Source organism: Mixophyes fleayi, chromosome 4 (genome assembly GCF_038048845.1).
Source record: "Mixophyes fleayi isolate aMixFle1 chromosome 4, aMixFle1.hap1, whole genome shotgun sequence".
NCBI classification, from domain to species: Eukaryota; Metazoa; Chordata; class Amphibia; order Anura; family Limnodynastidae; genus Mixophyes; species Mixophyes fleayi.
The window spans coordinates 334,488,281-334,510,750 of NC_134405.1; the positions used below are offsets into that span (position 1 = coordinate 334,488,281).

Consider the following 22,470-nt stretch of genomic DNA (forward strand, 5'->3'; position numbering starts at 1 on the left):
GATTTTATGGTTAAGAGAGTGAAACACATCCAGGTTATGCAGTTGTGGTCTGACGCACGTGCAGAGCGATTTCACGCAAGATACGGCACTCAAATGGACTTATGTTCGGATATAAATCAGGCCCTTAATTAAATAAAATATATATTTGTAAATGGCCCCTTTTTCTTAAAAACTTGCAATTAAAATCTATTCTGTGAGTTAATAAAGGGATCTCTGTTTGATTCCATGTGTTTCCTGTATACTGCACGAGAGAAAGTTTTTGCAGGATCCTTTTGAGTGTTCAGGTAAACTCGTTGACTTTCTATGTAACAAATTGTTGTTGCCTGAGATTCTAATTGCATGTGAAACACACATGATGGCCAGACCATAGATCCTCCTAATATTCCATATAATCTGGTGTTATTCCCTTGATCTTTAAGAAACACATAAAAAGCTGTTTACTCAGATTTCAGTGACTTCCATTACATGATCCATTACCGGACGTGACATCGCTGATCATGTGACCCGACAAATAGTCAAAATATTGCTATTAGATCATTATCAAAACCCAACAGTAACACAAGAAGGCACCAGGGGGTAAATGTATCAAGCTTGCAATTTCCGGCATGTTTGAAAAGTAGAGATGTTGCTTATAGCATCCAATCAGATTCTAGTTATCCTTTATTTAGTGCATTCTACAAAATGACAGCTAGAATCTGATTGGTTGCTATAGGCAACATCTCTACTTTTCAAACCCGCTGGAAACTCCCAGTTTGATACATTCACCCTCAGGACTTGAAAAGTCGTCCTTTTGTTGACAGGCATAAAAACACAATTATTTTCATTAAATATATCTTTTAGGCACCAATGTTATTGATATCAGTATCTGAGGACCCTTCCTGTCCTCCTAACAGTCAGTCCATGTGATTGATATGGAATAGACCTATCCTGATTTGTATAACACAACAGAAATGGTCACAAAGACTGACGATATTACCTGCTGGTTTTGTTACTGCTGCAGTTTCCTCTTTAAGTTTTGGGATAAAATTTCCACTAATTATGTATTACAGACTTTTATGCATTATAAGCGTTATTTCCTTTGCACAGTTTCCGCGGCATTATAGGTACGTAGTACAGATAAATGTGGGGGTGGCACTCAGCGCAAACCCCCCAAGCGGCAATACCAAGATGTCATCATATGGCAAAGTATTGAGATCTCATGAGCACTTTATTATCCTATAGGTTCTTTCTTAGCTGGGAAAGTGCAACCAGAGTGCCTGTCTGGCCCCACTAATAAGTACTGTGATTAACCACAAGGAAATAAAGGCCATTATCTTACACATATATTTTCTTAGTTATGGCAAATTTGATGGATATGTTCATTCATTCAAGTGTGTCATAGGCAAAACAAGGGGGGGGGAGATTGCTAGTGCATGGAAACCCCCCTCCAAGCCTGGGGCACTGTTTAATTGAGGTGGCTGGACCCTGTTCCCGCTTCACACAGCTCTTCTTGAAAAGGGAGCGCTGCGTGTACCTAACAGTAGTGCAGGCTGCATTGCCCATGTATATTATGGGGATAGGAAGAGTTGGAGAGCAGCCAAGCACTGTCTAATATTATAGCCACGCCACCATGCATGCTGGTCACGCCCACTGGCGGCGCGGTGTGGAAACCCCCCCCCCCCCGCTGCAAATCCTGCGTTTGCCCCTGTGTGTACAATGTAACAACTTAGGTATTAGAGCATGCACATTTGTAAGTTTACTATCCAGAACAGTAATGACATTATCATACAGTGCTGCCTACTAATACATTTACCCCCCTCCATAATGTTTATCTCTAAAAAACAGTTAATTTACTCCTACTACTCTTTTCTATTCCCCCATGAACCACCCATTAGAAGCCACAAGATTTGGCCACATCTCCTATATCTGTAGTAACTTGATGACATCATAATGATATTTGCAGATATGATACAATGTGGCAGGACCAGGATGCATCTGAAATGCGTACTTGCTTTAACATGTAACATTTGCACATGTGTACGTACTTTTTGGACCTCCCTTCCGTGATCTCCGCAGTGGGGGAGGGTTCAAGGGACAAGTACATGGGGCATGATAACATCATAGGAATTTTCACAGTCCTGCCCTCCACCGTGCAATGCTGCATCCTTACCCCACTCACATTGCCAGGAGATCGGGTGGGGTCGGTGCGGGTGGTTTTATTCCCCGAAATTTGTGAGCCTCTCAGACATTCTGTCAGAATAAGCAACTATACTGCATGTATCATACCTCCCAACATGTCTGCCCCCGGCAACGGGGCAGGTGGTGTGACCACGGCACAATGGGGGCATGACCGCATGGCGTGGCCACTCCCCAGTGGGCTGCTTAGGCTGCACATTAGATATGTCCCTTCCCCGAAAATTCCCACCCACAGGACAAACATGTCCCTGGGCAGGGAACAGCAGGACAGAGCCCTAAGAGCGTGACTGTCCCGCAGAAACGGGAAAGTTGAGAGGTCTACATGTATGATCATTAAACATGCATGTAAACACGTGACAGCTAACTTGTACTCATGCACCATAACTGCTTGGTAAACACCTTGTACATTGTATCCCATAGGCTTTGTACTCAGGAATCTGTGTAAGTATACTGTATACTGTATATCCTGTGTACTGTGTATATCCTGTGTACTGTTATTGTGGTCTAACCCTCATCCCACAGAACATCTGTTCCTGATTCTGGAGTTGAAATGTTGTTAAATATATAGACTCTGGGGCTCCACAGAGGAAGAGGGGGGGGGGGGGGGGGGATGACAGTATTGTGTTGTTGTCTGCATGAGCTCAGCCCTCCCAGCACTATCTCCATTGTGTCCTACAGGCTGCGTAATATTGATCTCCTTGTCGTCACTGCTGAAGGGTTAAATCCAAAGTGTGAACAAGTTGCTGAGGCACCGGACACGAGGCCACTTAGCTGCTGGCAGTAACTCAGAAACACACTCATGGCCGTGGAACACTACGCGGTTCTCAACGATGGACACAGAATCCCAGTCATCGGATTCGGGACCTTTGCCCCTGAAAAGGTGAGTGTGACAGTCCCTGGCTCCTCGTTATTCATGTACTGACACCCGGGTACAAGACCCTGCAAGAGTCTACAGCCTAAACAGAGTTGGATTAAGGGGGAGATTTATAAAAGTGCGGTTTTGCAATACCGCAAGTCTTTTGTCAGGTTTATGTGCGGTTTGTAATCCTTGATATTTACTAAAGGCAAAATTTGCGCATCAAGCTGCATGATGGTGCCAGTGCCAGCTCTGAGACCGCCATTTAACACATGTAGGGAATACAAATGTACAATGTATCAAGCTGCTGTTTGCAAAGTTACACGTCAAGCTTTCAGGAAAAAGGCAGGTTCTTCTTAGACATAAGAATTACTTATGGGGGCAATATGAGGGCACCATTTATAGCACGCGTCCTCGGAATTGAAAACGAGGCAAAACGTCATCATGACGTTGTCGGATCTCAGATGACCTGTGATCTGTGAGGTGTTCAAAATTGACTGCAAATGACTTGAAATTAGTGTTACTGAGGTTAATAATAATGTAGGAACAAAAAAAAGAGCAAAATGAAATGATATTAGCATATTTTAGCAATTTTTCTAAAAAATACAAAACCAAAACACGAAGCTAATCCAGATCCATAACCAAAACCAGTTCACGGGGGTCAGTGAACTTCTCTCATTATCCGCTACTTTATACTTACCAACTTTTGGTTGGCGTGTCTCGGGAGATCCTGGGGGGCAGATGGGCGTGTGGGGGCGGGTCTTGCAGAATCGCATCATTTGGCCCCTATGACGCGATATTCACGTCACTAAGCGCCGCCCCCACCATGTTAACTACCGAAGCAGGCAGTATGCGGGGGGTTGCCCTGCGCTCTCCCGGCAGTCCGGGAGAGTAGGCAACTATGCGCTACATACACCTGCTCCTGACCATCCGCAAATAAAACTATTTTCAGCTGTACATGTGACAACGGCCCTATCTGAATCCGTAAGCGTTTGCTCAAACTCGCCCTTACTGTACATTACCTACGTTAGAGCACCCCTCCCCCCTGTCACACTTCATCAGGCGTTAGGAGTCGTAAGTACCAAAAAGTCGCACGTCTGAAAAGTCCAAGTTGCTTATGTTCACTTTCTGAGCAGTTAGTTGGGGGAGGACAGGTACAAGAAAACAAATTATTGTTTTATGACGAAGTTTCCAAGTTTTCCAAAGCCAAATGTTGTGCCTAGAACTTGGTACCTATAAATGATGTCACAAAATACTGATTATAATCTTACTTAGAGCTTAAGTAACTTTCTTCTGTCTGTTTTCTGATTCGTTCATCTGGTGTTGAACAGAGCAGGGATGTTTGTGTGCCGTTCGTAAGATAAACAATGCACAAAGACAATGCATATTCACAGTTACCAACTGCCCTGATTTCCAGAGACAGTCCCACGTTTTTGTCCCTGGAACTGTCCCAATTATATAGTAACTGAACCTTTCCACAATACAATTACAAGTACATTGGATGAGATGCAATTAAACATTTATTGAAGAAGTGTATCCCAAGTCCCTAAAAGTTATATTCTAAAAGTTCAGTGAGTTTGTTTTTCCTTGCGGTCTGCCTGCAAGGGGCACCGAGAGGGGGGGGGAGGGGGGTTGCGGGACTAAGTGGGGGCCCTGGCCTGCCTGTGTGTAGTGGGTGGAGAGACCAACCTGGTGTGGCCCACCCCCTTTAGTGACTATGGAAAGGGCCCCAAGAAGTTGCTGTTCTGGGGCCCAACAATTCTCTTGGCGGTCCTGTCCGCCTGGACTGTTCCACATACTTACCTACTTTTTAAATCTGTAATCCGGGACATCCCGCAGTACAGGTCATGTGACAGAGGGTAGGAGAATGCGTGACGACGTTGTTGCGTCACTATAGCTCCGCCCACACTAAAATTACAGCAATTCAAGGTGTTGAATAGCAGGGGGTGGTGCTTAATGACGCAATTAAGCCCCGCCCCCCGCTATTCAATGTCGTGAATTTCGGCATTTTATAGGATGCAGGAGGTTTGCCTACTCTTCCGGGAGTCCGGGAGGACTCCCCGAAATTTGGGAGCCTCCCGGAAATTCTGGGAGAGTAGACAAGTCTGTTGTTCCATGAGTAACAACATTAAAGGTGTCTTTGAAAATGATATTGGAATGTTGTAATGTTGACAACAATACACATGGATGAGCCTTACACCATTCTGCCGAACTTCTAGATTAATTGGGAGATGAGAAGGGGCACGCCCATGCCATGTTAGGGTGTGCCAGGTCCCCTGGGCATGTTTTTATTATATTGCTCAAAGAGCATCTAGAAACCACTTTCCAGCACACATGCAATTTGAGGATGCGATATGTGTCCTATTAAAATTATAGGGACTAAACCCGATCCCTGCCACATATTGTGGGTGCCCTTCCATATAGCAGACAATAGGGACACCCCTATAAATGCCCTTTGCACCCCTGAATCTCATTTGAAAAATCTTGTCTTGCAAAACTACATCTCATTTATCTGTGCGGTCCAAAGTAGATGCTCTTATACCTCGTCTGTACTCAGCAAAGATTGCCCTATTAGAACAACTGACCATCAGCCAGTGATACTTTTACACCACTGCAGATATGACCTTCTTAAACTGCATATCCTTGTACATCCCTGTATAAAACTGCTGCATTTGTGTAAAAGTTGGTGGCAGATTTCACAAAATAGCATTTACCCTGTGGGATTGCACTTTTCCACAACTGTAAGTGACTCTTAATGAGTGTGCATTGTAAAGCGGTTTGTAGTTTAAGGTGGGTGTCAGAGTTAAAGGTGAATAAAGGCTGTTATCACAGGGTAAATGTTTGCTTGAAGAAGTTTGTTTGCAGAAAGCATTTCAAGGCTGTGAGACTCTGATGGCCTTGTGGTTAGAGGGAAAGGATTCCAAACAATGGGTGCAGCACGAGAGAGAAGAGCTGATGAACGAGGAAGAGAGAATGAAATCACCTGTAGATTATTAAAATTATGATTTGGGATTTGCATTTAAAAGGCAGCCTCTGATCATGCTACCAACCACTGTTCATCATCATCAGTTATTTATACAGCGCCACTAATTCTGTAGCGCTGTGTAGAGAACTCATTCACATCAGTCCCTGTCCCATTGGAGCTTACAGTCTAAATTCCCTAACACACACACACACACACACACACGCAGACTAGGGTCAATTTTGATAGCAGCCAATTAATCTACTAGTATGTTTTTGGAGTGTGGGAGGAAACCGGAGCAGCCAGAGGAAATCCACGCAAACACAGGGAGAACATACAACTTCTCCCAGATAAGGCCACGGTCGGGATTCGAACTCATGACCCCAGTGCTGTGAGGCAGAAGTGCTAACCAGTGCTAGCCTGATTGGAGACTACCCTCTCCAATCAGGCTTCCGCCCCCTCCATTCCACTGAAACTGCCCTGGCTCAAGTTACGAACGATCTCCTCTCGGCTAAAGCCATGGGCCACTACTCCCTCCTGATTCTCCTCGACCCCTCAGCGGCCTTTGACACCGTTGACCACCCCCTCCTGCTTCACACCCTTCAATCCATTGGCCTCTCCGGTACCGTCCTCTCCTGGTTCACCTCTTACCTTGCCGACCGTTCCTTCTCTGTTTCCACCTCTGATTCTCTCTCCCCTTCTTCCTCCCTTCCAGTCGGGGTCCCTCAGGGCTCTGTCCTTGGACCCTTACTATTCTCACTATACACCTCTTCTCTGGGTGCACTCATCAGCTCCTTCGGCCTCAAATACCACCTTTATGCTGATGACACTCAACTCTACCTTTCCTCTCCTGATCTCTCTCCCTCCCTTCTTTCCAGGGTATCCACATGCCTCTCTGCCATCTCCTCCTGGATGTCCTCTAGATTTCTTAAACTCAATCTTGCTAAAACTGAACTCATTGTGTTTCCTCCCTCTCGTACCTCCTTCCCCTCTGACCTCTCCATCGCTGTTGACAACTCATCTATCTCCCCTATTCCCCAACTCCGCTGCCTAGGTGTCATCCTCGACTCCTCTCTCTCCTTTGCCCCTCACATTCTCGCCAAATCCTGCCGTTTCCAGCTTCGCAACATTGCCCGCATTCGGCCCTTCCTCTCCCAGGATGCCACCAAATCTCTCGTTCACTCTCTGATTATCTCCCGCTTGGACTACTGCAACCTTCTCCTTATCGGCCTCCCCCTCTCTCATCTCGCTCCCCTTAGATCTGTACTTAACGCCGCTGCTAGGCTTATTTTCCTCTCTCGCCGTTCCACATCTGTATCCCCACTCTACCAAGCCCTTCACTGGCTCCCATTCTCCTACAGAATCCTTTTCAAGCTCCTCACTCTGACTTACAAGGCCCTCGCCAACTCCACTGCTCCCTACATCTCTAACCTTATCTCTATTCACACTCCCTCCTGCTCACTGCGATCGTCCAACGATCGTCGCCTCTCTTCCCCTCTGTTTACCCCCTCTCACGCACGTATCCAAGACTTCTCACGCGTCGCTCCCCTCCTTTGGAACAAGCTCCCCCGCTCCATCAGAACTTCCCCTAATCTGTCCTCTTTCAAACGAACATTAAAAACCCACCTTTTCCTTAAAGCCTTCCAGTCTCATGCCTAAACTCCCACCAGTCGGCTACCTCTCTTTCTCATCCCTTCTTCCCTTCTCCCCCTTCCTCGACACTGTCTCCGTTTCTCCTGTCTCATCCATGTGCCTGTCTGTCTTCCCCTCCCTTTAGATTGTTCGCTCCTTTGAGCAGGGCTCTCCTACCTTCTGTTTCCATCACTTTTTACTGCGCTCTCCAGCTACTCTGCTCACCTCCTCTCAGTCCCTCTGCCCTTTGTCTCCTCTCGCTTCTCTCCGCTCCCCTCAGTGACTCTCAACCTGTCATCCGTACCCACCCTCTTGGGCCATAGTTACCTGCCTATACTCACTTTTCCCCTCCCTCCCTCTCTTTCATGCTGTGCCTGAGCCCCCAGAGTTATAATGCTTACTGTTACTTGTACTGTGCCGTTTCACCTTGTACTGTGCCATTGTTTGTCCTTGTACGGCGCTACGGATACTTTGTGGCGCCCTATAAATAAAAATTAATAATAATAATAATAACCACTAGGCCACTGTGCTGCCCAACTGTTCTGCAGTGACTACAGGTGGAAGCAGGGCCGTCTCTTCCATTGGACACGATGGGCAGGTGCCCGGGGGCCCTGCAGGCAAGGGGGGCCCGTCCGAAGCCTAAAAAAAAAAAATACTTACCTTGCGGTCACATCAGCAGTGATCCGGCTCCCTCCCTGGTCCCCTCTTCCGTGCTGTGCTCGCAGTGAATGCTGGGCGTTATGTCACGCTCAGCATTCACTGCAACCACAGCACAGAAGAGGGCAGAAGAGACTCAGCGGCACGGAAAAAAGAAGAGGATCAGACTTAAGGTAAGTTAAGGGGGCCCCTATATATATATATATATATATATATTTAGGGGCACGGTACACTGCATTGCCCGGGGGCCCATAAAGTAGTTAAGGTGGCCCTGGGTGGAAGTGCAGGTAATGACAAGTGAGGCTTTTAGGATGAACGCACTTAAAGGGCAACAGGGTGTCACTCACCGGACTGTTAGTGCCTCTAGTTTGGGACATGGGTCTCTCTCGCTCCTGCCGGCGCCTCTCCTGAGCCGCGGCCGTCCGCCATCTTGACTAAGATTGCGCATGTGCGGAAACCCTGAACTGTTAATACCTCGCCTCTAGTACTTAAGGCACCTGTTGCCCTATTACCTTTGCCTGTTCTTGGTTCTCATTCCTTGAGACTCTGAGGTGTTTCCTGTTTCTGCTCGTGTTATCCGTTTGCTCTGGACAAGTCTCCTCTCTACATCGGTAGTAGAACTTACCCGCTGCAGACTACTCTCACTACCTCCGTTACCTGCCTGCTCCTGGAGAAGTCTCCTCTCCACATCGGTAGTAGAACTTACCCGCTGCAGACTACTCTCACTACCTCCGTTACCTGCCTGCTCCTGGACAAGTCTCCTCTCCACATCAGTAGTAGAACTTACCCGCTGCAGACTACTCTCGCTACCTCCGTTACCTGCCTGCTTCTGGACAAGTCTCCTCTCCACATCGGTAGTAGAACTTGCCAATTGCAGACCACTCACGCTATTCCGTTACACACCTGCGCTGGACAAGTCTTCTCTACATATCCGTGGTGAAACTTACCAGCAGTAGACCATTCATGTTTCCTTGTGATATAGCTACTACTCTGTATGATACCTATTAGCTGAACTAAAGTCTACAAGTGCCTCTGTATTGTAGCTGCAAGTCACCGACTCTTCTACTATATTGTTGATTGGTGTTTGCCTAACATTATCCAGTTATCAAGTACTGGCCTGCTACATGCTACCTGCGTGCTAAGGCACTTGGACTTTTTCCTCATTTTATTCTGTTTATTAAACTGCTGTACCATCATAGTTTCACGGTGCCAAGACTAAGCATTTATACTACTGACATTCCTTTCCTCTATTCTATTGTATGGTTCCACTGATTCACCACACTACCCAGAGGTCTGCACCTCTGGTAAGTTTAGCTACACCTGGTGAATTCTGGGTAAAACTCCTAGTGCCCATGACACAGGGTTTGTAGCAAGCTGAACACTTACCTTAAGGGGTTAACATAGGGTGGGGACCGACCAATGGTTGCTTACGTGGGAGGGACCTTGATTGAATATAGCAGGCTGTACTTCCTGCTCTGCCTCACTTTGCAGCACGAGATCCCACCCACCCACTCCTCAATTTAGTATTTTGTGTTAACGTGGGGGTAGGAAGGCACTGCGTTCAGCGACTGATTAGTGTGCGCACAGGTAGTTGGTCATAGGTCACTGTCCCCTTAGAGGCACCAGTAACTCCTTTTGGTCCTTCGGTGAGGAGGATCCCTGTCCGGCTCGGTTAAGGGAGGGCAGCGAGAGTTTGAAAGGGGCAGTCACTCTGACGCCAACTCAGCGCCAGTTGTGATGGGATTTGTTCCCCGTGGTTTGCGGACTTCCGGCGGTTTGCGCCAGTCCCCAAAGTGATCTAGTGTGATCAGCTTGAGAGCTGTTCCGCAGTGCCCTTTCTCCGCCACCATAGGTTTAGTTTAATATAAAATCCTAATAATAAAAGTTCTGCCATTTTTTAATAACTTATTTTATGTCTCCGTGTGTTTATTTGCATGCAAATGTTCATATTTTAAGGTTGATGTGAAGTTATGGGAACATATACGGTGAGCCCTTTATTGGTGTCACAAGAAATTTGAATTGCATTTTGTATGATAGGACTTCAGTGTAGACTCTGGAAGAAGTGGAATATTTGGAGGAGTTGTATAAGTTAGTTAGAGATCGAGCCTTGTTGGGATATAACAGTCTGCACTAGTGGGGTATTTTATTGTCTCTTGTATGAGGAAGAAGATGACAAGATGTTTTGAGGTGAAGATGTCAGACAGTTACAGAAATATAATGAGTGAATAAAAATAAACCCTAAACAGCAAATACCGTGTTATTCTTATATTCCCAGTTTCCTAAGAGCATGGCAGAAGAGAGCACCAGGGTTGCCATCGAAGCTGGGTACCGCCACATCGACAGCGCGTATTTGTACGGTAATGAGGTAGAAGTGGGCCGGGCCATCAAGGAGAAGATTGCAGATAGAACCATAAGGAGAGAAGACTTATTCTATACCGGGAAGGTGAACATACCGTATTAATCATTGTACAATCTGCCCCATGACTAGTTCCTAACACGTTCTTTTACCAAGCTAGCCGTATGATACCAGGCTCATGTCATAGACTTGCTGATCGGTAATTAGATACATGCTCACCGCAAGCTTGCCGAAGTTCCCATTGTGGATTCTGAACTGAATGCAATGCAAACATCGTAAATATCTGATTTTATATGGCTGATCTGGTGAACCTCGTAATGCAGAAATAATTGGAAATATAACTGCATTAATAGAGAGGGCAAAAAAAGAGGGACTAGAGTAACATATAATTATAATAATAAATAAATAATATATACTGTGCCGCTCAATACACACATCCATGTCCTGAACAACCGGTAGAAGAATCAGTATTTGGAAAGCAGATCTAGGTGATGTGGTCTTTTGGGTGGATCCTTGTCGGTGGTGTGTGGTGACTGTCTCAAAGCAATGCATGGGCACATGTTTGTAACTGCAATATTTAATATGTTACATTGCTATTAAATACACATTGATTTACCGAGAGTTCTCCCTACCAGGGGTTTGTGGCTGTGCGCTATAGCTCATTGGTTCATACTGTAGTCACATACGATACATTCACACAAAGAGAGAACACATCCGTTATACGTCTTCCATAAAGGACCATCATGACAGTTCCATCAATACACAATACCAACATTCCAAGCCTAAAATACAAGCCCCACCCATTATCTGCCCAGGACACACCCCTTTTAAAGAGACCTCATCCACTTTAGCCGTAGAAAGCAAGGACAGGTGACCATCCCAAAATTTATGAGAATGCCGGCTATGCAATTATATATCTGCATACCTCTCAATGCTGGGGGTAAACAAGAAAAATTGGGGCAAAACTGAGCTCTGTACTGATCTAACCAACCGTACCTCTAATCCAATCTAATTGTGTCTTTCAGCTCTGGAGCACATTCCACTCCCCGGACTTGGTCCGTCCAGCTCTGGAAAAATCCCTGAAAGACCTTCAGATGTCTTATCTGGACCTTTTCCTTATTCACACTTCTGTAGAGTTTAAGGTAATCCTATTACTGAAAATGTTCTATTTTGATACCAAATATTGATGTATAAGGGGCATCCTAAAGCTTTGAAAGCGCTAGGTACTCGTCCCTGTGCACATGGCATTAAAGGGGTGCTTTTAGTGAAGGGGAAGGAGTACGGAGTTGATCCAGTGCTCCAGGTGGCATTTTAAGACAGATGGGCAGCACGGTGGCACAGTGGTTAGCACTTCTGCCTCACAGCGCTGGGGTCATGAGTTCAATTCCCGACCATGACTTTATCTATGTGGAGTTTGTATGTTCTCCCCGTGTTTGCGTGGGTTTTCTTCCGGGTGCTCCAGTTTCCTCCCACACTCCAAAAACATACTAGTAGGTTAATTGACTGCTATCAAAATTGACCTTAGTCTCTCTTTCTCTTTCTCTGTCTGTGTGTGTGTGTTAGGGAATTTAGATTCTAAGCTCCAATGGGGCAGGGACTGATGTGAATGAGTTCTCTGTACAGCGCTGCAGAATCAGTGGCGCTATATAAATAAATGGTGATGATGATGGCTGAGATTCATATGATGGTTGCATAGCATAGAAGAAAATACAATTTACTTGTACCCTGTAATATATTTTTTTATCACAACATTTAGAATTCCAAGCAGGCCATAATAAGCCTCACCCCTGTTCCGTCCATACTCCATATTCAAATATCTAAAATTTGGTAAAACTCCACCCACTTTCGTGTTAAGCCCCTGTCCCTTTTGTGATCCGTGAATCAGGATGTCCGTCCAAAATCAGAACCATTGGGAGGTGGGCACATGGTGCCACCATTACCCTGCAGCAATGTGTTTGACTATGCCAAGTGCTCTGGCTGAAACCATTTGCTAAGGGTATTTATATGGATAAAATCAGGGATTAGGGTGACTGGTGTGAGATAATTGATGCTCTCTCCCCCTTTTATTCTGCACTCTCAGTGCCCTCAGTTTATCAGTTATTGACTCTGAAACGACAGGACAATCCCAAAAAAAATGCCCATTCCGGCAGCGTATTGTGCCCCAGTGCTGCCCGGTAAGGGGAGGGCTGGCAAATAATAGGCCAGGGAGGGGCGGGGGGCGTGGAAGACTCGACTCAGCAGCCTATTAGGAGCATTTTAAAGGAAATAATACAGATGGCCCAGTGACCCAGCCCAAGGTAGCCCAGTATGGGACCAACCCCGGGGCAGATGCCCCTCTGCCCCCCAGCCCAGCCTGCCCCAGCTCGTAGGGCACTGCTGAACACTGCAGGGAGACGGTTCAGGGCTCTCGGTGCCTCAGACCTACTATGACCTTTACATTTGTATTCTGCAGCCTGGAGAGGATCTGATACCAGTGGACGAGGACGGAAAGTATCTCTATAACAACACAGACCTCCGAGACACCTGGGAAGTGAGTAATTATACTAAACATTTGTCTGGATTTGTAACATTTAGATAATAACAGAGGTGCCCGGTTCCCGCTAGGCCGTAGGCAGGAGACCAATGACTCTCTAGTTGTCCCACAACAGACCGAGCGCCACAGGTTGGCCAGTCAGGGTTCAGGCTACGATATATAATATATATACATAACCTACATACAGATATTTTCATATATATATATTTTCAGGCTATGGAGCAGTGTAAAGATGCCGGTCTGGTGAAATCCATTGGAGTTTCTAACTTTAACCGTCGGCAGCTGGAGCTGATCCTAAATAAGCCGGGTTTGAAATACAAGCCGGTCTGCAATCAGGTAACGTACCCTGAGTCCCCCCACCCCCTCTGGCAGTACGGTTTGGGTGACTGAGACCTTGTGATATAAGCACCGGATCAATGCCAAATCTGAACCCACCTCTGCTAGGTAAACACGTAACCTTATAATGCTCTTATAATGACTGCAGTTTCTCTGCTGATTCATTTCTGCGTTCCCATTGGCTCTTTTGTTTTTGTCATTATTTTACATTGCATTTGCTCTTTATTCTTTAAACCTTTATTTGTGGGGTGTTTATACCTGATAAACTAAACTTATTAGACCAAAAGGATACATTTTGTAAATGCAATCTATATAAAATGCTTTGTTGGTTAGATACACTCTAATGCCGAATGTATCTAATTGTACATTGGTGTGAGGAATCTGAAATTTGTTCTCTCATAGGGGGTCCATGTGTAGACTTCTGCATACGTCAAGCTGTTAGATACAGTCTACTAGAGAGTGTATCTAACAAACAAAACTAAACAATAGTTAGGCATAGACTTCTATATTCAAAATTCGATCTTTATGGTCTATTCGTCATTATCATCATCACCATCTGGTTTATTAAGTAACGCTTAGGGCAAAAAGACCTTCGCTGGTCGATATTGTACAGTTTGCTTTGCTTTGCACGATAAACACCACAGTTCAGGCTGTTCAGACCTGCGTTGTGTATTCTTTGGCCAAAAGATTGTAGCAGTAAGTTAATGACTAATGTTGCTGGTTGTAAAATGCTATAATTTAGATCTTGTAGCAACTCGTTTTTCTGTCTTTATCTCTGCCAAAAGAGTGCTTAGGCTCTTAATAACAAGCCACCATGAACACATTGCCTTTTATTTAGTGTGGTGATTGTACAGTTATGGTCAAAAATTTTGAGAATGACACAAGTATTGGTTTTCATAAAGTTTGCTGCTTCGGTGTTTTTAGACCTTTTTGCCAGATGTTGCTCTGGTATACTGAAGTAAAATTTCAAGCATTTCATAAGTGTTATTAAAGTAATTTTATCGCTTTCCAATACGCATTGTCTAAGCGATTTCTTGTGTTTCCAAAGCACAAACAATTTATTTAACAGATGCAAAAGTTTTAGCAGTTCAATACATAATTATAATACAGTACAGCCGATACCAAAGATACATACATACCGCCGCACCCGCCTGCACTAGCTGCGCTCCGCTGGTACCAGCTACAGTACTTCACTCCAGAAGACTGTGGTCAGGGATGACTGGGCTAGTACCAGCAAAGCTGTATTATATACACTCAGTGTTACAGAGAAAACAATGCAGATGATGTGGCTTGCTTCTATTGGTCCAGGCTTCAGGAAGATCCAGTTTACTGCAGGTCATAGGCCAGTTCAAACCAAAATATCCAAAGATGGGGGTCAACTCTCCAGCCAAGAATCCAGTTTCAACTAGTCTATTTGCATTATGCAGTCAGTATCACTTTAAACATTTATTCCCTAACATAGCTAACTAGAGTATGCAATGTGCGATCTCTTCAGCGAATGAACCGGACAACTGCTGACGAATAGGGGATTAAAATGATTCTAAACATGACATATTTCTTGTAACCTGAACCTTAAATATCAATAGAGTGTACATATAACCTTAATATATATATAACTATAACCTAAATACCATCTGCTCATAAATCACTGTGGAATGGAACCATTATAAATATGAAATATATATATCAATGAATGTGAGAGTGCCAGTGTGTGTGTGCGTATTTTATCGTGCGATTGCGCCGTGCCACGTGTTACGTACATACTGAACGCAATCGCACAGTAAAACTATATTAACCAATATACTTTCGTTCATCCAATTAAACGACTTTGACAGTGTCAAAGGCTTTTATTGACAATTACATTAAGTTTATGGAAAGAGTCAATATTTGCAGTGTTGACCCTTCTTTTTGAAGACCTCTGCAATTGGCCCTGGCATGCTGTCAATCAACTTCTGGGCCACATACTGACTGATGGCCGCCAATTCTTGCCTAATCAATGCTTGGAGTTTGTCAGATTTTGTGGATTTTTGTTTGTCCACCCGACTCTTGAGGATTGACCACAAGTTCTCAATGGTATTAAGGTCTGGGGAGTTTCCTGCCCATGGACCCAAACTTTCAATGTTTCAATCCACAAGATACTTAGTTATCACATTTGCCTTATGGCAAGGTGCTCCATCATGCTGGAAAAGGCATTGTTCATCACCAAACTGTTCTTGGATGGTTGGGAGAAGTTGCTCTTGGAGGATGTTTTGGTACCATTCTTTATTCATGGCTGTGTTCTTAGGCAAAATTGTGAGTGAGCCCACTCCCTTGGCTGGGAAGCAACCCCACACATGAATGGTCTCAGGATGCTTTACTGTTGGCATGACACAGGACTGATGGTAGCACTCACCTTTCCTTCTCCAGCCAAGCAGTTTTCCAGATACCCCGAACAATCTGAAAGTGGATTCATCAGAGAAAAACTTTACCCCGGTCCTCAGCGGTCCAATCCCTGTATCTTTTGCAGAATGTCAGTCTGTCCCTGGTGCTTTTCCTGGAGAGAAGTGGCTTATTTGCTGGCTTTCTTGACACCAGGCCATCCTCCAAAAGTCTTCACCTCACTGTGCATGCAGATGCCCTCACACCTGTCTGCTGCCATTCCTGAACAAGATCTGCACTGATGACAGTGGGATCACTCACAATTTTGCCTAAGAACACAGCCATGAATGAAGAATGGTACTAAAATATCCTCCAAGAGCAACTTCTCCCAACCATCCAAGAACAGTTTGGTGATGAACAATGCCTTTTCCAGCATGATGGAGCACCTTGCCATAAGACAATAGTGATGACTAAGTGGCTCGGAGGTCAAAACATTGAAATTTTAGGTCCATGGCCAGGAAACTCCCCAAACCTTAATCCCATTGAGAGCTTGTGGTCAATCCTCAAGAGGCGGGTGGACAAACAAAAACTCACAAATTCTGATAAACTCCAAGCATTGATTAGGCAAGAATTGGCAGCCATCAGTCAGTATGTGGCCCAGAAGTTGATTGACAGCATGCCAGGGCGAATTGCAGAGGTCTTCAAAAAGAAGGGTCAACTCTGCAAATATTGACTCTTTCCATAAACTTAATGTAATTGTCAATAAAAGCCTTTGACACTTATGAAATGTTTGTAATTTTACTTCAGTATACCATAGCAACATCTGACAAAAAGGTATAAAAACACTGAAGCAGCAAACTTTGCGAAAACCAATATTTGTGTCATTCTCAAAACTTTTGGCCATGACTGTACTTACCAGTGTTCATAATCTACAGTTGCATTGTGTGAGGTATTTCCTGCAGGTAATCTAACCAAAATGACCTTTTCTCTATGCAGGTAGAATGTCATTTGTACCTGAACCAGAATAAGCTGCTGGCCTTCTGCAAGTCACATGACATCGTGCTGGTAGCGTACAGCGTGCTGGGGTCCAGCCGTGACGAGACATTTGGGTAGATTTAAACCCCCTGCATAGATTTAATCAAAGTTTAACCTGTTAAGTCAAATTACTTCAATTCAGTATAATACAAATATACAGCGGCTTGTTACTCTCCTCTTATGTTGCCAAAAGTCTCATGAATGAGAATAGGACAGTAAGCTTGCATCACGTACCCAAACAGGGGTGTAGAATCACCCAAAATGGGTGTAGTTTGTAGAGTTGTCTGGTGGATCAGGAGCATGTCCTAATATGTCCCGATTTCCAGTCGGTCAACTGCTATGCCCCAGGTCGAAGGGTGCAATTGAGTAAAACTTCTAAAAAGGAACAGTGGAGGTGTTACCCACGGCAACCAATCATATTCTAGCTATCATGTTCTAGAATGTACTGGATGAATGACAGCTAGCTTCTGATTGGTTGCTATGGGCAACACCTTCACTTTTCTTTTTTAGAAGTTTTACTAAATCTACCCCTAAGAATATTGGGAATTAAAACTTGTTAAAATATTTGTATGCACAATGTATAGTACCCAAATGTGCACTAAATACAGTTCCAGTTTATATTACTGGAAATCTATTACTCAGACTCTAGGGAATTTAGGATTAGAGGACATTGACCATAATTCCTGCCTTACAGAACTTGGCACCCAATAGTATAGCATCAGGTGAATGTGCCCTGGCATGCTGACTTGTGGATCACGGATGTTGTATGTGGATAATATAATTAACTGTGTATAAAATGATTTACTGTGGTAGATGTTGTTTAATCTTTGGCTGTGTATCTATGAGAGATGAGCAACGTCTTTAATACTGTTGCGCAGAATATTATCGTTCTGCATTTGGCCGTAAAAGTTTCGCGCATTTTGCCGGCAGAATTTGAGTTACCCCAATCCTTTGCAGAGACTATAAGTGGCGTAAAAAAATGCAAAGTTATAAACACAATGTGGAAGGGCGCAGTAAAAGCAGAATTTGAAAATAATGGCGCTAGAAATTCGTACCTCGATAACACGGCCTGTTCCACAAGTTGTGCTAAATTTATCTGTAAAGTCTGCTGGACTCTGCTATCTATTTGCAGTATGAGTAAGGGCGCCCCTGTACTCCTTGAGGATCCCGTTTTGAAGGCGGTTGGGGAGAAACTAGGTCGGACATCTGCTCAAGTAGCCCTGCGCCACTTACTGCAGAAGGGGATCGTCGTTCTCGCCAAGAGCTTCAACCCAACCAGGATCAAACAGAATCTACAGGTAACAAACAGAATGGAAAGGCATTTAATAGGGATGTTCCTTGACCCCTGTGGTTTGGTTTTGGTTTTGGATCTGTATCAACTAAAAAAAAAAAAAATGCTAAAAAATACTAAAATCACATAATTTGGCTCTTTTTTGGTTCCTTCATTATTATTAACCTCGATAACAATTTCATTTCCAGTCACTTCCAGTCAATTTTTGTCAAGTGACAAGAACACTGCTACCCCTCCTGTTTCTGTGTAACCAATGGCACTGAGCAATGTCACTGGAGACTGGAGAGTGACAAGAACACTGCTACCCCTGTTTCTGTGTAACCAATGGCACTGAGCAATGTCACTGGAGACTGGAGAGTGACAAGATCACTGCTACCCCTCCTGTTTCTGTGTGACTAATGGCACTGAGCAATGTTACTGGAGACTGGAGAGTGACAAGAACACTGCTACCCCTCCTGTTTCTGTGTGAGCAATGGCGCTGGATCTCCTGGGGAGGGAGGTACTTGTGGAATCCAAAACCCACGGGATTCGACGATGGCGTTTTGCCTCCATTCGGATCCGAGGAAGCGGGAAAGTACCGAGCTGGCTCGGCTCAGTACTCGGATTGGTGGTGTTCAGGGGGGCTCAGTATTTCGTAAACCGAGCCTGTGCCTCTCTGTCTTTACTGATGTTGTTCAGTCTTTAACACAGAATCTAGACAAACCCTTTTCTAATATGGTTTAATGTGTGGATCTCCCTTACTTCCAGGTTCTAGACTTTCAGCTCTCGGTGGAAGATATGGAAACTCTGGAGGGGCTGAACAGAAACATGCGCTATGACGCCATGCCCATGTGAGTAGGAGGACGCTGAATTCGTTGGCGTTTAATGATAGGTCAAACCGAATTCTGCAGGAAGCTTTATACATAAATATAGAAATTCTTTATTACTTTTGCTGGATTCTCCCTTTTTAATTTGATGTCGTCACTCAAACGTGACTGTATTATATAAGGGGTGCCAGGTGTGAGTAATGCCAGGTATTTAAAAACAATCGGCTGGGAAGTTAGAGATTAATAAAATACGACAGTCTGAGACATCTAGCAGCTGCGGTAGTACTTTCCCAGCTTAATGAGACCACCGCGGACACGTGTAACGAGTTGTCAACTATTTTAGAGAGAGCTTAGAATACACAGCCTAGTGACTATGTGCGTCCATGCTACTATAAATCACTATGTAACATCCTTTATCTCAAAAATGAGAGGTCCTCTTACCACTGCTAAAAATACTGCTCCTCTCCTTTAACTTTTGTGACCCATAGACAAACAATAAAAGGTAATTTTTCCAAACATTGTGCTTAACGTGGACTCATTGATGTCTTAAACTAATTAGGATAATTATAGTTTTTAGTTCCATGTCAAGAATAAGATATTGTAAAAAAAGAAAGAAAGAAAAGAATATAGAATCAAGGTTAACAATTGTCAAAGTCAATTACAGCTAAATTGTTCCATTTGTACTTAAACTATAGTTAATGTCTAATTCCTACTGTAGAGTTTCAAGATATTTTATAATTTTCTCCAGTCGTCTATAAATGGCATAAAAGTGTCCTGACATCAGCGGATCATTCAGTAAGGAGACCCCTCTACGCCTTAAGGATCCCAGTTTGCATGCAAAGCTGAGACGTTAGGCCGGACCCCCAATTACTAACATTACTAATATATACAGGAACAGTGACACCTGCAGGACACATTACACATTACAGCTGAATTCTGGTTCAGAATGTTCCTATTTACAGAAAATTAAAACCAAATTCAGGTAGAAGAATAGATCTGGTTTTAAAATAATGTAATTTCATGGAAAAAAAATTGATGTAATATAAATTATCTATTGTTTTTGTTTCCACAGGTGGGCAGACCATCCGAAATACCCCTTTCATGATGAATACTAATATACAATGAATACTTTGTTGATTATACACTGTGGAATAACTCGATATAGAACCTAATGCATCTTAAATGGACACTGATTCATGATTTTTTTTTTATGTTTAGCTCCCAAGGTTATAATGCACAGTTGATGTTTCTCTGTTTTCTATTGATCTGGAATCGCTGTATATGCAGTACCGTTGCAGTTCAGTAGGGGGCAGCCAGGTCTCAGCTCAAGATATCTCTTATTCACTCATGCAGCCAGGCACACACTGCTTAAGCCTGGGATGCACAACAATTTTTGGCCCAAGGGCCACATTGAGAAAATATTGTCATAAGAAGGGGCCGCAGTAGCTTATAATAAGGTACAAAGAGAATGAGGTAAATTGTATTTGACCCTAAGGGCCTGAGTCATAAAGGAAAGTAAAATTTTAAAAAAAGGAGTAATTTTGCACCTGGGCAAAACCATGTTGCATTGGAGGGGGAGGTAAACGTTAAATGTGGGGACAGATTTATAGCTGGAGTAGGGAATGTCCTAGATCAATTTTAAATGTCAGTGTAAAAATAAAGCTATGAAGTATTTGTGTGCTAGATGAAAACACAGCCAGTATTTATCTTATGTGCAAAATAATAAAGTTTTTTGCACCCCTTGAATTGTAAGATGGTTGTGTCCAGGATCAAATTTACTCCTTTTTTTTTGCCTTCCTCTCTTTAGTGACTCAGGCCCTAAGAGTCTCATAGAGCGGCAACGTTGCCAATGTATCCTTCCTTGACTGAACCAAAATCACAATAGAAAGATCTGCGCTCATATATACACAGGACTGTGTAATAGTTGTAGTGCGTATTATTAAATAGATTGGTTTAAATAACCGTATGACAATATAACTGAGAAAGTTTATCAAACGGGACAAAAAAATACCCCAAAGGTGAAAAAAGTACCTTAACTGAAACAAAGCTCTGTGAATATGATGATATAACAGAAAACACAGATTAAACATCAAACATACAATGATCAGGTGAACATTTCCAATTATTCTCATCACTGTTTCAATTGGTCTTAATGCCTAATCCCAGTATGTTCAATATATTATACACAATGGTGTTCAATGAAATAGTTGTGTTTTCTTCCATATGATAGAAAAATGAAAAAACAAAACCCAGTACCTCTAATGATGTATCAATGGTTATGATGTTTTCTGGATGTGAGCCATTATAATCCCCAAGATAGAAGACCATGTCCTAAGCACTTAATGTTGGTTGGTTGTGTTCATCTTGTTGTTTAAAGGTGGATCAGGGGTGGATAGTCTTTTTTGGCCTCGATCTTTTCCAACAATTATTTAATGATGGTAAATTTTACCCTGGTTTCCTCCAACGTATTTTCAGTAATAGAATATAATGATGGTAGCAGGAGTTTCAAATATTTAGTAGGGTACCTTATAGAGTTTTACTTGCATAATTGTAGATAGATTCGACTAATTCTGGTGATCAGTACACGGTGCAGAGCCCATTCTGGTGATCAGTATACCATGCAGAGCCCATTCTGGTGATCAGTACACCGTGCAGAGCCCATTCTGGTGATCAGTATACCATGCAGAGCCCATTCTGGTGATCAGTATACCATGCAGAGCCCATTCTGGTGATCAGTATGCCATGCAGAGCCCATTCTGGAGATCAGTATACCATGCAGAGCCCATTCTGGTGATCAGTATACCATGCAATGCCCATTCTGGTGATCAGTACACCGTGCAGGGCCCATTCTGGTGATCAGTACACCGTGCAGAGCCCATTCTGGTGATCAGTATACCATGCAGAGCCCATTCTGGTGATCAGTATACCATGCAGAGCCCATTCTGGTGATCAGTACACCGTGCAGAGCCCATTCTGGTGATCAGTATACCATGCAGAGCCCATTCTGGTGATCAGTATACCATGCAGAGCCCATTCTGGTGATCAGTATACCATGCAGAGCCCATTCTGGGGATCAGTATACCGTGCAGAGCCCATTCTGGTGATCAGTACACCGTGCAGAGCCCATTCTGGTGATCAGTACACCGTGCAGAGCCCATTCTGGTGATCAGTACACCATGCAGAGCCCATTCTGGTGATCAGTATACCGTGCAGAGCCCATTCTGGTGATCAGTACACCGTGCAGAGCCCATTCTGGTGATCAGTATACCGTGCAGGGCCCATTCTGGTGATCAGTACACCATGCAGTGCCCATTCTGGTGATCAGTATACCGTGCAGAGCCCATTTTGGTGATCAGTATACCATGCAGAGCCCATTCTGGTGATCAGTATACCATGCAGAGCCCATTCTGGGGATCAGTACACGGTGCAGAGCCCATTCTGGTGATCAGTACACCGTGCAGAGCCCATTCTGG

At 44.0% G+C, this 22,470-nt stretch overlaps 1 protein-coding gene across 2 annotated transcripts; it reads left to right on the forward strand.

Annotated features, from left to right (window-relative positions):
* Positions 1-2,423: 2,423 nt before the first annotated feature.
* Positions 2,424-21,101, forward strand: LOC142153157 (aldo-keto reductase family 1 member C1-like). 2 transcript variants are annotated; one of them, XM_075210481.1, is made up of 10 exons: positions 2,424-2,616; positions 2,854-3,055; positions 10,558-10,725; positions 11,664-11,780; positions 13,091-13,168; positions 13,385-13,507; positions 16,862-16,974; positions 18,033-18,198; positions 18,939-19,021; positions 20,070-21,101. In XM_075210481.1, the coding sequence occupies exons 2-10, from the start codon at positions 2,975-2,977 to the stop codon at positions 20,110-20,112; spliced, it is 972 nt and encodes a 323-aa protein (XP_075066582.1). In that variant the 5' UTR covers positions 2,424-2,616; positions 2,854-2,974; the 3' UTR covers positions 20,113-21,101. The 2 variants fall into 2 exon arrangements, with proteins under 2 accessions (XP_075066582.1, XP_075066583.1); XM_075210482.1 differs by lacking the exons at positions 2,424-2,616; positions 10,558-10,725 and having other exon boundaries at positions 2,794-3,055.
* Positions 21,102-22,470: the final 1,369 nt, after the last annotated feature.

Bases quoted from the DNA above. Each gene is read 5' to 3' on its own strand.
- LOC142153157 (XM_075210481.1), top strand. From the start codon at position 2,975: ATGGCCGTGGAACACTACGCGGTTCTCAACGATGGACACAGAATCCCA. The intron at 10,726-11,663 runs GTGAACATACCG...TGTGTCTTTCAG, and splicing joins ACTTATTCTATACCGGGAAG to CTCTGGAGCACATTCCACTC. The intron at 13,169-13,384 runs GTGAGTAATTAT...ATATATTTTCAG, and splicing joins ACCTCCGAGACACCTGGGAA to GCTATGGAGCAGTGTAAAGA.